The sequence below is a fragment of the Brassica napus genome, chromosome C4, assembly GCF_020379485.1.
Source record: "Brassica napus cultivar Da-Ae chromosome C4, Da-Ae, whole genome shotgun sequence".
In the NCBI taxonomy this organism is placed as follows: domain Eukaryota; kingdom Viridiplantae; phylum Streptophyta; class Magnoliopsida; order Brassicales; family Brassicaceae; genus Brassica; species Brassica napus.
The window spans coordinates 6,011,704-6,026,426 of NC_063447.1; the positions used below are offsets into that span (position 1 = coordinate 6,011,704).

Genomic DNA, 14,723 nt, shown 5'->3' on the forward strand with positions numbered 1-14,723 from the left:
ATGCATACTGTAAATGCAATGAGATTGGCATAAGACAACCAATAATTAACTTACTGGATTCATGATTCCTATGAAGACAAAATATTTAACTATTACTCCTACAATGAAGCCCCTAATAAATTATCACATCTTTGATATAGATAAGATAATCACAAAAAATACAAACATTTTCACTTTTCCTTATGAAAACATCAACTTTACTGTATGTTTAAATTTTAAATAAATAAATTTATTATGATTATGAGTTTTTTATTTTATTTTTATTAAATTGACCAGTTACAATCAGTTATGTTGTTTTACTTTGAACTAAACAACTCCAAAACAAAGTAATACACGATGTTTGCTAACCACTATAAGATGGATAAAAAAATATCATTATCTTTTAACATATTTTTATTTTCACATTTTTGAACATATTTTATTTACTAAGTACAAATATTAACCAAACTTTATGTGGGAAAACAAGTTCTTAATTTTCAGATAATCTCATATAACATATGCAAAAGGAATCCTAAAACTTAACAAATGATTTATTATTTTTATGTTTTATACAAAATTAATACATCAAACAAAACCCGTGCAACACACGGGTCCATATCTAGTTTTTCATAATTTTAGGTATTTTGCGTTTTCAATAATTTTGTTTTGATTATAGGGTATTGTTTATTTGTCACGTTCTTAATGATTTAATAGATAATTTTATTTTTGTCATATTTAAATAATTTTATGTAGCAATTTTAATTTTGCTTATTTTTTATATTCTCCATGATTTTAGCTTCTTTACTTATTTATTATTTTTTAAAAGCTTATTTTTCATATTTCATGAGTCATTAGTCTCAATAGTTAATTGATATTTTGAATTGTTAGTAAGGGAGTACGTCGATTACTAGATTTCCTTCTTATGATTTAGGTTTTCTTTTAATTATTGATAAGATCCTTAGGTTAGTTTTCCTATTTTACGTTTAAGTTAATTTTCCTATTTGGTATTATCTTTATATAAAGCAAACATATGTGCTCTCTTATACTTGGTTTTTATATAAGTTTTGAGACTTAGTTCTCTCTGCAAAGAGCCTTTTGATTACAATCTTTGCAAAGCTTGAGATCATAAGACCTAAAAGAAACAATCTCGTGTTTGATTGAATCTTTGCCTTGTCCCTTACGCTTGCTGCAACACATCATACATCCGTCGTCCTTCATCTCCACCGTTGGGCCTGTTACCTCCGGTAAGTAACCCTCACGGGACTGTAGATCGGTTTTAATTTAGAAAAATCCTGATCTGTTTTGTTCGTCGCCTCTGACAAAAAGGATAACTGTAGAGAACGTAGACAGATGGCTAGGGTTTTTGTCCTTTTAGCCGAAGTATGTGTTTTTAATAGTATAAAAGGTGGTTTACGATTGGCATCACATTCATCTAAACTAATAGAAGCTTTGTCTCAGGATCCAAGCCTAGGTGGATACTCCTGTTGACCTGATTATGAGTATCAACAGAGAAGAGGCTCTTAGAGTCAAAGAGTTAGCACAAGGTTTGATGAAAAAGTCTGATTTCACCGCTGCTCGTCAGCTTGCGATGAAGGCTAACAAAATTGATCCCACCATGGAGAACATGACACACATGACAATGGTGTGTGATGTGCACTGCGCTGCAACAGAGAAGCTTTTCGGGAAAGAGCTGGATTGGTACGGTATACTTCAGGTTGATGACATGAACGCTGATGATACAGTGATCAAGAAACAGTACAGAAGGCTGGCGCTTCTTCTCCACCCTGATAAAAACAAGCTCCCCGGTGCTGAGTCTGCTTTTAAACTGATTGGTGAAGCTCAGATGATACTTTTGGATAAAGCTAAAAGGGATTTTTATGATATTAAACGTAAAGCTTGGAGGAATCCTCCTGCACCTATACCAGTGTATAAAACCCAGCAGGGGCCGAGGAACCGTGCGCAGCGGGCAAGCGTTAATTAGCTCTTCCTTGTCGTAACATTGTATTCTCTTTATTAATCATTCTTTGAATTTAAAGTTTTTTTTTTTTGTTTCATGCTCAGCCCACTAATACAGGAGGATCAAAGACACTCGCTGCTCTCAATCTCTCACTCCAAGTTAAAAGATCAGATGTGTAAGTAGAAGCCACCTTTCTCTGTCTCTTTCTTTTGTGTGCGACTTCTTTGTTTTTGTCATAACCTCCTTTGTTATACACATACAGTGAGGAATTCTTCAAAGAAGCTGGCCAAGTTGTTGACGTCAGATTTGGTAAGACAGAGTATGGCAGATTCCTTGGTTTTGGCATGGTTGAGTTTGCAACTGCCAGAGAGGCACAAAAGGTACTGATAGTTAGTTGTTTTTTTTTTTTTTTTTTTTGCTTATCTGATTAGGTCTATTGCTGATTTTAACCCATTTGTAATTAAAAGGCACTGGAATTTCACGGTAGACGTTTGCTCGGTTGTCAAATCCGTCTTGGGATTTCTCATGAGAGTGAACAAAGACCCGCACCAGCATCAGCACCAGTGTATAAAACCCAGCAGGTGCCGAGGAACCGTGCTCAGCGGGCAAGCGTTAAGAAACGGGTAAGAGTTTCTTCCTTAGTCGTGACATTGTATAATCTCTTTATTAATCATTCTTTGAATTTAAAGTTTTTTTTTTTTTGTTTCATGCTCAGCCTACTAATACAGGAGGATCAAAGACACTCGCTGCTTTCAATCTCTCATTACAAGTTGAAAAATCAGATATGTAAGTAGAAGCTACCTTTCTCTATGTCTGTTTCTGTGTGCGACTTCTTTGTTTTTGTCATAACCTCCTTGTTATTATACATATATACAGTGAGGAATTCTTCAAAGAAGCTGGCCAAGTTGTTGACGTCAGATTTGGTAGGACAAACGATGGTGATGACAGATTCCTTGGCTTTGGCATGGTTGAGTTTGCAACTGCCGGAGAAGCACTGAAGGTGATAGTTTTTTTTTTTTGTTTTTGCTTATGATGAAACCTATCTGATATGTACGATTGATGATTTTAGCATATTTGTAAGTTTTCTTTTTTGCTTTATACACCTATTCATCTGGTAGGTCGATTGCTGATTTTAACCCATTTGTAATTAAAAGGCACTGGAATTTCACGGTAGACCTTTGCTCGGTTGTCAAATCCGTCTTGAGGCTTCTCATGCGAGGGGACAACGACCTGCATACACTCCACAAAGTAGACAAAGGAGCGGGTAAGTTTTAATTATTTGTCTTGGCCGGAGCTTGTTTATTTTGTGTATGATGTTGTTCTTTTTTCTTGTAAAAAAATGTTGTTGTTCTTGTGTTAAATAGTTTTCTCTTTTGTCAAATTATTGTAGTGTTGGTCTTCCTAAGGAAGATATCAAGAGCTCATTGCTCAAGAGGGTTTCTGTTCCCACTGACCATGAAACCGGAGCTTCCAAAAGGGTGTGTGACTCATTGCACTTTGTTACCAGTTTGTGAATTTGCAGATGCTAACTTTTTTTTTTTTTTTTTTTTGAAACACTTTTTTTTTTTTGAAACACTTCCAGATGCTAACTAAATTTTGTTTTTACAGCATAGAGAATGCGTTTGAACATGAAGGATAAATATCGTTTTTGATGAGCCTAGACCTAGGCACAAAAATGGCAGAGGAAGAGACATTTTTTATTTATTTTAAGGACTAATAAAACCCTTGCAATTCGCATTGTTCTCAAGTCTTATGCGCATCTTTTTTTTTTTTTTGGGCTGTTTTCTCCTTATCTTTGACTAATAAGATTCAAACTTTAAGAATATCTTTATATACTCGTAAGATTCAGAAATCTGCACTACGCTTGTGTTTTGTGCTTGCTTCTCTTGGAAACTGTACCACGTGTTTCTCGTGAACCAATATATATATATATATATAAATTTGGCAGCATCTTTGATCTATGGCTATGCAATAATACACCGGGTCTAAACAAAGCGTCTTCACCACAAAACCACTTGACTCAACACATCTTGGGATCTGATCGTTAGTTTCAGGTTTTTGTTTTCGACAATGTTGTTAAGTCGAAACCGTACATACTGGTTTGAGGCAACACCACCAGGGACTACCTGAAGATCAAAGAGTTGAAAGCCAAGTTTAGTGGACAAGTGCAAAACATAGGTTTCATTTCTTCATATTTGAGTCTCTCACCATATGTTTTATAGAAGGCTCGAGTTTCATTGCCAAGTCTATTGCTCGCTCACACTTTTCCTCCAGATGCAAGACAGTTACTCGCTGGTTTACATAAACAACCAGAGACATGTTTAGATAATCAGTTTTTTTACAAGAACAAAAGCATTTTGTGAGACCACTGATTGATGTCTACCTGGAAAGAAGCAGCAATATCAGCTCTGTTTCTTCTGTCTTCCTTTGTTGCAGACGAAAAAGGACATTTAGCATCACTGCACATCCACCAAAACTAATGTCTTGTGGTGATTATTGTTGAGTCTTGTAAACATCAAATTTTACTATCTCATGAGAAACATATCTCTTAGCACTTGCCGGAGCAAAACCAAAGGAAGGATTTTTACCTGAGAAGAGATGACTTAGACTAAGAATCTCACCATTCCCTCTCACCTAAACAACAACCAAAACTGACTAATAAGTTCCCACAAGTAAACTAAAATTTTTTTGATTGTAAGTGTATTCAACGCCAAAACTTCTTATTGTCTCTGAATAGTAGTGATGTTTAGGGTTTGATGTCTATCTACACATTCTCCATAGCTTCTTAGTCAACAAGATCCAGGTTTTCATATCGAAAGTGATAATTCACTTGGAGAATTAGATGTGGGTTTTGTCTGAGATTAAAATTTTTTAAAATATCATTTTTTAAAATATCATTTTTTAAAATATCTTTGTTTTCTTTACCTACGCGTAAAAGAAATAGACGTGTTATATAAGTTATCAAAATCAAATATATAAACAAGATATTGCTGAAATATAGAAAACCAATTGAAAATCAAATCTCTAGCTATATTTAACTCATAATATAGTTTAATTTCCGTATATGAACAAATTCATCTATTTATATTATTATTTGAAAAGTGAAATTGCTGATTTGTTATCTTCTCCTTGATTTTTTAGGATTAGTCATTAATTTAATTAATATTATTATTTGAATTTTTATTTTAATATATATATTTATCATGATATTTAAGATAATTATTAAACGTATATTAACTAAATTTACCTATCTATATTTGCTGATTTTTTATTTCTCTAAACTTTTAAGATAAGTCATTAGTTGCTTATTTGTTATCTTCACCATAATTTTAAAATAAATTATTAGTTTAAATAATAGAGTGGATGATTATTCGGGAATCATAAAATTATGGTGAAGATAACAAATAAGAAAAATTAGTTATCTTAAAGCTAATCTAGTTGTTATTTCAAATATTGATTATATACATATTATTACAAATTAAAGTAATATTATAGTTATATATATTTTATGTTCTATTATTTGATTTTAACACTATATATTAAAAATTCTAACAATAATATTATAGTTATATATATTTTATGTTCAATTTAGGATTTTAATTAGTTATCTTAAAGCTAATCTAGTTGTTATTTCAAATATTGATTATATACATATTATTACAAATTAAAGTTAAGACTAAAGTCAAATCGTTATTGATAATATATGTAATACAATGTAAATTAAATACTTATAATAAATATTTTATATATTTTAAATATTAAATAATCATATTTTAACTAAAACAAATTAATTTGTATTTATATACAACGGACATCAAATTATTTTTGATCAGTGAAATGTAAATATTATGAAAATAATATATCTAAAACTAAATATCAATGATTCCAACGCGATCTATGAAAAGCTTACCAACATACTTCGGAGTACAATATTTCCGTTGTGCCAATCGGTCAGACACAAAACATGTATGAGTTCTCAGATATTTGGTTACCCAAAACGTGTTAGTTTCATGTTTCACACTCGCTCTAACCTTCCATCCGCACCCAGCAACACGACATCTTGCCACAAGTAGAGTTTTAGATGCCTTGTATATTTTGAAGGAGAATTTCCGCTTCACTGCTGACAACCGCAGCTCTAAAACCAGTGTATCTCTACTAACAAAACTCTGGTTGACATAGATATGGTCGGAAAATGTCCAATTCGAGCTTCCTCCTTCACTAGCATATGTCTCTTTGAAACCCTCAAAACAAATATCATCTGCATCTTCCTCATCCTCATCCTCATCTTTAACTTTTCGATACACACTGTAATCTGCAAACTCATCATCAACTTCAGCAGCATCGGAGAAATTAGCATCCTCCTCCCTTTCATTTTTAACTTCATTAACATCTTCATAATCTTCTTCTACTTCCTCTTCTACTTTCTCTTCATCTGAAACTTCATCAACATCTTCAGCATCTTGGTTTCCATCAATGTTGGCATCACCAACAATCCTGCCTCGGCTTGATACACAAAGATGTACAGCATGCGTTTTACTTATTTAGATCAAGTTCCGAACTTGTCTATCACTTGTAACATGAATAGGAAGAGTATCAGGAGGCATCTGTTGCATCATTTCGTCTAGCAACAAGTAAATTAAATCCATAACATCTCTTTTCATGTCTAGGTTGTAATCATCTTTATCCATTTCAACAAGTTTGACATGAGTAGAAGCATCACTCAAAAAGAAAAAAATTATTGCTCCCTTGAACTTCTTATCCACCACAAAATCCCAAGAATTATCTCTTAACAACCATTCTCCAAAGACTACATGTAACTGACGAATCATCTGCAAAAAAAAAATCAGATTATAACACATTAGCAAACATACAACATCAGATTAATAAAAAAACAATTCGCAGAAGACTTCTTGTGAAGTCTTCTCTAAGTCTTCTCATGGAAGACTTCTTAAGAACATTATTAAACGTTTGTAATCTCATAATTATCACTAATTAAGTTATGAATTCCATTCGTGAGTCCCAATATTGAATAATAAACATGAACTAACAAGAAAATATTAAAATTCATTTTAAGTTAGAAGAAAATTGAAGTTTAATAACGATTTACATAAACAATTGCAAATTTACGAAGCAAGAGAGAAGACATCTCGGAAAGTTTTCCTTTGTAAATATTGGTTTACTTTTGAAATTAAATTTTTTTCGAAAATGCCAAAGAAGACTTCCATAGAAGTCTTCTCGAATAAACATGTTAGTTTTGCAATTGACCAAAATTTGTCATAAATTTGAAGTCTTCTGTAGGAAGACTTCTATATAAGACTTCTAAAAGTCTTCCCGAAATTTTCTCAGTGTCACACGAAGTCTACTGAATTACTTTTGCAATTGATTATATTTAACTTTTCCAGAGAAGACTTCAAAAGAAGTCTTCTCTTCCAGCCAAAGGTTTGACCAAAACCCGAAAAAAAATTGAGAAGACTTCTAATATTAAATGTTTTACTATTATTTTTCAATTGCAAAAGTAATCTACGCAGATTTTTTTCGATAGCGAAAAGACTTCGGGATGACTTTCAGAAAACTTCGTTAAAAATTTTCTCTGGGAAAACTTTCCGAGAAGTCTTCTATAAAAAGCCAAATTTCTAACAAACTTCGGTCAATTGCAAAACTAACATGTTTATCTGAGATGACTTCTTTAGAAGTCTTCTCTGGGATTTTCGAAAAGTTTTTGTCAACAAAAGAAAGTTAGAAGACTTTCAGAGAAGTCTTCTGTCAAAAACACACAAAATGTCAATTGCAAAACTAACCTAAGCATTGACCAGATGACTTTTATAGAAAACAAATAACGATTTCATACTTATAATAAATATTTTATATATTTTAAATATTGAATAATTATATTTTTAACTAAAATAAATTAATTTGTATTTATATACGGTGAACATCAAATTATTTTTGATCAGTGAAATGATAAATATTATGAACATAATATATTTTAAAATAAAATAATAATTAACATGTAAACGATAGAATGAAAATTGTCTAAAATATTAAAAAAATATTGAGGCATAAAAACTAAGAAAAAAGAAAAAAAACAAAATAATACAATTATAAACTAACATAATACATAGATAATGTTTTGTATTTTATTATTTTGTTTTGTCTCACGGTTTTTAAAATCTAAACTAATATGTTAATTAACTTTTGTTATTTTGTTGATATTTTAAGAGTTGTGAGAGTGTAAAATTAAACTATTGTTTAATTTCAAATTTAAGTTTCACATGATAATTACTATATCACAAATCATAAATTATATATAAATAAAAAAAAGTAAATACATCGATAGCAAATATAAATATTGAAATTAAAAAATTATAATATTCATTTAAAATCTATAATAAACATTAAAATTAAAATTTATTAGATATATATAGGGAAATACCCTAGGATAGCACTAAAAAGTTTCTATCACAAATATAGACTCTAAGAATCAAAATGACCAAAATTTTCATTAAAGAGGTAAATATACACTTATCGGAAATCATCTCTAGTCATTTATCGTCATTAGATATGTATCGGGAACTTCACATTAAATGGAATTTTTTATTAATAAAGCTATTATATTGTAAATTTATTATTGAAATATATATAAAAAATCTAAAATTACAATATTTATGAAACAAAAAGAGTATATTAATATGCACAAGGTGCAAGCCACCGACTAATTACCATTATTTACTTCTTAATCTTCTGCATTATTCCTTTATTGTTAAATGTTTATGTAGAAACGATTTGATTGGACATATTAAGCTTTTTTGTTTATCTTTTCGACACAAAGATTATTCTCCCTGTTAAAGAGAAAACTGATTTGCTAGCAATTGTGGGTTTGGAAATTCATTTTTCCGATTTGTTTTATCTTTAATTTTGGCCCAATTGTGGGTAAAGAATCATTAGGCCCATTAACATTACCAAATTGGGCGAACCAGCAAACACGAAACTACAAATTTTGAATTTTCGAAAACAGATCTGAGACTCTCTCAATCTAAGAAAAATCACGATCCAGCTCTCTGAATCTTCAAGATCGACAATAAATGCAATGAACGCAGACGTTCCAGCAATTAACACTCCGGCCGTTAATCTCCAGGATCTGCATTATGAAAACGAAGGTAAACAAACCTAAATTGAACAACGATTAAAATTGTTTTTTAGAGTGAATTGTTAGGTTATCGACTTCACATTAAGTGTGAATCGGATTGAAATAATAGAGTCGATGATTATTCGGGAATCGTGATTATTTAATTGATCTGTAGTCATTTATCGTCATTAGTTACTAAATTTGAATCAGGAACTTCAGATTAACTAGATATTAATAGATTAGTTGGATTACGGATCTCTGTCGTCTGCATTAATTAGACGACGCCGATTATCGGGAATCATGATATAGGTTAAAGGATCTCTAGTCAATTATCGTCATTAGATATGTATCGGGAACTTCACATTAAATGGAAATTTTTATTAATAAAGCTATTATATTGTAAATTTATTATTGAAATATATAAAAAAAAATCTAAAATTACAATATTTATGAAACAAAAAGAGTATATTAATATGCACAAGGTGCAAGCCACCGACTAATTACCATTATTTACTTCTTAATCTTCTGCATTATTCCTTTATTGTTAAATTTTTATGTAGAAACGATTTGATTGGACATATTAAGCTTTTCTGTATATCTTTTCGACACAGAGATTATTGTCCCCGTAAAAGAGAAAACTGATTTGCTAGCAAATGTGGGTTTGAAAATTCTTTTTACCGATTTGTTTTATCTTTAATTTTGGCCCAATTGTGGGTAAAGAATCATTAGGCCCATTAACATTACCAAATTGGGCGAACCAAAACTACAAATTTTGAATTTTCGAAAAACAGATCTGAGACTCTCTCAATCTAAGAAAAATCACGCTCCAGCTCTCTGAATCTTCGAGATCGACAATAAATGCAATGAACGCAGATGTTCCATCAATTAACACTCCGGCCGTTAATCTCCAGGATCTGCATTATGAAAACGAAGGTAAACAAACCTAAATCGAACAACGATTAAAATTGTTTTTTTAGAGTGAATTGTTAGGTTATCGACTTCACATTAAGTGTGAATTGGATTGAAATAATAGAGCCAATGATTATTCGGGAATCCTGATTATTTAATTGATATGTAGTCATTTATCGTCATTAGTTACTAAATTTGAATCAGGAACTTCAGAATAACTATTAATAGATTAGTTTGATTACGGTTCTCTGTCGTCTGCATTAATTAGACGACGCCGATTTATCGGAAATCATGATATAGGTTAAAGGATCTCTAGTCATTTATCGTCATTAGATATGTATCGGGAACTTCACATTAAATGAAAATTTTTATTAATAAAGCTATTATATTGTAAATTTATTATTGAAATATATAAAAAAAAATCTAAAATTACAATTTTTATGAAACAAAAAGAGTATATTAATATGCACAAGGTGCAAGCCACCGACTAATTACCATTATTTACTTCTTAATCTTCTGAATTATTCCTTTATTGTTAAATTTTTATTTAGAAACGATTTGATTGGACATATTAAGCTTATTTGTTTATCTTTTCGACACAAAGATTATTATCCCCGTAAAAGAGAAAACTGATTTGCTAGCAATTGTGGGTTTGGAAATTCTTTTTGCCGATTTTTTTATCTTTAATTTTGGCCAATTGTCGGTAAAGAATCATTAGGCCCATTAACATTACGAAATTGGGCGAACCAAAACTACAAATTTTGAATTTTTGAAAACAGATCTGAGACTCTCTCAATCTAAGAAAAATCACGCTCCAGCTCTCTGAATCATCGAGATCGACAATGAATGCAATGAACGCAGACGTTCCAGCAATTAACACTCCGGCCGTTAATCTCGAGGATCTGCATTATGAAAACGAAGGTAAACAAACCTAAATCGAACAACGATTAAAATTGTTTTTTAGAGTGAATTGTTAGGTTATCGACTTCACATTAAGTGTGAATCGGATTGAAATAATAGAGTCGATGATTATTCGGGAATCGTGATTATTTAATTGATCTGTAGTCATTTATCATCATTAGTTACTAAATTTGAATCAGGAACTTCAGATTAACTAGATATTAATAGATTAGTTGGATTACAGATCTCTGTTGTCTGCATTAATTAGACGACGCCGAATTATCGGGAATCATGATATATGTTAAAGGATCTCTACTCATTTATCGTCATTAGATATGTATCGGGAACTTCACATTAAATGGAAATTTTTATTAATAAAGCTATTATATTGTAAATTTATTATTGAAATATATAAAAAAAAAATCTAAAATTACAAAATTTATGAAACAAAATGAGTATATTAATATGCACAAGGTGCAAGCCACCGACTAATTACCATTATTTACTTCTTAATCTTCTGCATTATTCCTTTATTGTTAAATTTTTATGTAGAAACGATTTGATTGGACATATTAAGCTTTTTTGTTTATCTTTTCGACACAGAGATTATTCTCCCCGTAAAAGAGAAAACTGATTTGCTAGCAATTGTGGGTTTGGAAATTCTTTTTGCCGATTTGTTTTATCTTTAATTTTGGCCCAATTTTGCGTAAAGAATCATTAGGCCCATTAACATTACCAAATTGGCGAACCAGCGAACACAAAACTACAAATTTTGAATTTTCGAAAACAGATCTGAGACTCTCTCAATCTAAGAAAAATCACGCTACAGCTCTCTGAATTAGATCGACAATGAATGCAATGAACACAGACGTTCCAGCAATTAACACTCTGGCCGTTAATCTCCAGGATCTGCATTATGAAAACGAAGGTAAACAAACCTAAATCGAACAACGATTAAAATTTTTTTTTAGAGTGAATTGTTAGTTTATCGACTTCACATTAAGTGTGAATCAGATTGAAATAATAGAGTCGATGATTATTCGGGAATCGTGATTATTTAATTGATATGTAGTCATTTATCGTCATTATTACTAAATTTGAATCAGGAACTTCAGATTAACTAGATATTAATAGATTAGTTTGATTACGGATCTCTGTCGTCTGCATTAATTAGACGACGCCGAATTATCGGGAATCATGATATATGTTAAAGGATCTCTAGTCATTTATCGTCATTAGATATGTATCGGGAACTTCACATTAAATGGAAATTATTATTAATAAAGCTATTATATTGTAAATTTATTATTGAAATATATTTAAAAAAATCTAAAATTACAATATTTATGAAACAAAAAGAGTATATTAATATGCACAAGGTGCAAGCCACCGACTAATTACCATTATTTACTTCTTAATCTTTTGCATTATTCCTTTATTGTTAAATTTTTATGTAGAAACGATTTGATTGGACATATTAAGCTTTTTTGTTTATCTTTTCGACACAGAGATTATTCTCCCCCGTAAAAGAGAAAACTGATTTGCTAGCAAATATGGGTTTGGAAATTCTTTTTGCCGATTTGCTTTATCTTTAATTTTTGCCCAATTGTGGGTAAAGAATCATTAGGCCCATTAACATTACCAAATTAGGCGAACCAAAACTACAAATTTTGAATTTTCGAAAACAGATCTGAGACTCTCTCAATCTAAAAAAAATCACGCTCCAGCTCTCTGAATCTTCGAGATCGACAATAAATGCAATGACCGCAGACGTTCCAGCAATTAACACTTCGGCCGTTAATCTCCAGGATCTGCATTATGAAAACGATGGTAAACAAACCTAAATCGAACAACGACGATTAAAATTGTTTTTTAGAGTGAATTGTTAGGTTATCGACTTCACATTAAGTGTGAATCGGATTGAAATAATAGAGTCGATGATTATTCGGGGATCGTGATTAATTAATTGATCTGTAGTCATTTATCGTCATTAGTTTGAATCAGGAACTTCAGATTAACTAGATATTAATAGATTAGTTGGATTACGGATCTCTGTCGTCTGCATTAATTAGATGACGTCTATTTATCGGGAATCATGATATAGGTTAAAGGATCTCTAGTCAATTATCGTTATTAGATATGTATCGGGAACTTCACATTAAATGAAAATTTTTATTAATAAAGCTATTATATTGTAAATTTATTATTGAAATATATAAAAAATCTAAAATTACAATATTTATGAAACAAAAAGAGTATATTAATATGCACAAGGTGCAAACCACCGACTAATTACCATTATTTACTTCTTAATCTTCTGCATTATTCCTTTATTGTTAAATTTTTATGTAGAAACGATTTGATTGGACATATTAAGCTTTTTTATTTATCTTTTTGACACAGAGATTATTCTCCCCGTAAAAGAGAAAACTGATTTGCTAGCAATTGTGGGTTTGGAAATTCTTTTTGCCGATTTGTTTTATCTTTAATTTTGGCCCAATTGTGGGTAAAGAATCATTAGGCCCATTAACATTACCAAATTAGGCGAACCAGCGAACACGAAACTACAAATTTTGAATTTTCGAAAACAGATCTGAGACTCTCTCAATCTAAGAAAAATCACGCTCCAGCTCTCTGAATCTTCGAGATCGACAATGAATGCAATGAACGCAGACGTTCCAGCAATTAACACTCCGGCCGTTAATCTCCAGGATCTGCATTATGAGAATGAAGGTAAACAAACCTAAATCGAACAACGGTTAAAATTGTTTTTTAGAGTGAATTGTTAGGTTATCGACTTCACATTAAGTGTAAATCGGATTGAAATAATAGAGTCGATGATTACTCGGGAATCGTGATTATTTAATTGATATGTAGTCATTTATCGTCATTAGTTACTAAATTTGAATAAGGAACTTCAGATTAACTATTAAAAGATTAGTTGGATTACGGATCTTTGTCGTCTGCATTAATTAGACGACGCCGATTTATCGGGAATCATGATATAGGTTAAAGTATCTCTAGTCATTTATCGTCATTAGATATGTATCGGGAACTTCACATTAAATGGAAATTTTTATTAATAAAGCTATTATATTGTAAATTTATTATTGAAATATATACAAAAAATCTTAAATTGCAATATTTATGAAACAAAAAGAGTATATTAATATGCACAAGGTGCAAGCCACCGACTAATTACCATTATTTACTTCTTAATCTTCTGCATTATTCCTTTATTGTTAAATTTTATGTAGAAACGATTTGATTGGACATATTAAGCTTTTTTGTTTATCTTTTCGACAAAAAGATTATTCTCCTCGTAAAAGAGAAAACTGATTTGCTAGCAATTGTGGGTTTGGAAATTCTTTTTGCCGATTTGTTTTATCTTTAATTTTGGCCCAATTGTGGGTAAAGAATCACTAGACTCATTAACATTACCAAATTGGGCAAACCAGCGAACACGAAACTACAAATTTTGAATTTTCGAAAACAGATCTGAGACTCTCTCAATCTAAGAAAAATCACGCTCCAACTCTCTGAATTTTCGAGATCGGCAATGAATATATAGAATTGTGAGACGCTCTTTTTAAAGCGATACACTTGCTTGGCTCCCCTCAAGGGCCGAGCCAAGCAAGTTCAGACCCTGCAAAACCAATTAACACGTTTTAGGCGGGAAAAGGAATATATAGAATTATCGGCGAAATTCTTGAAAACTAACCCCGTTGATGATACGAGATCCTTCCGCAACGACTCTCGACCTTCCTGATTCGTCCACATGCAGGGTAGGATCGAAACCCGAGGGTAGACAGGCAAAGAAATCGTCAAAATCCGTGATAGGGATCTCGCTCG

At 31.3% G+C, this 14,723-nt stretch overlaps 2 protein-coding genes across 2 annotated transcripts; both read left to right on the forward strand.

Moving 5' to 3' along the window:
- The first annotated feature begins 764 nt into the window (after positions 1-764).
- Positions 765-2,032, forward strand: LOC111205405 (protein HLJ1-like). Its single transcript, XM_022701156.2, has 2 exons — positions 765-1,223; positions 1,438-2,032. The coding sequence occupies exon 2, from the start codon at positions 1,475-1,477 to the stop codon at positions 1,958-1,960; it is 486 nt and encodes a 161-aa protein (XP_022556877.1). The 5' UTR covers positions 765-1,223; positions 1,438-1,474; the 3' UTR covers positions 1,961-2,032.
- A 14-nt stretch (positions 2,033-2,046) lies between these two features.
- LOC111205403 (nucleolin 1) lies at positions 2,047-4,226 on the forward strand. The gene is made up of 8 exons (XM_022701154.2): positions 2,047-2,111; positions 2,199-2,316; positions 2,404-2,559; positions 2,652-2,722; positions 2,813-2,936; positions 3,091-3,200; positions 3,327-3,414; positions 3,545-4,226. Exons 2-8 carry the CDS (start codon positions 2,281-2,283, stop codon positions 3,560-3,562), a joined length of 603 nt encoding a protein of 200 aa, XP_022556875.1. The 5' UTR covers positions 2,047-2,111; positions 2,199-2,280; the 3' UTR covers positions 3,563-4,226.
- The last annotated feature ends 10,497 nt before the right edge of the window (positions 4,227-14,723 follow it).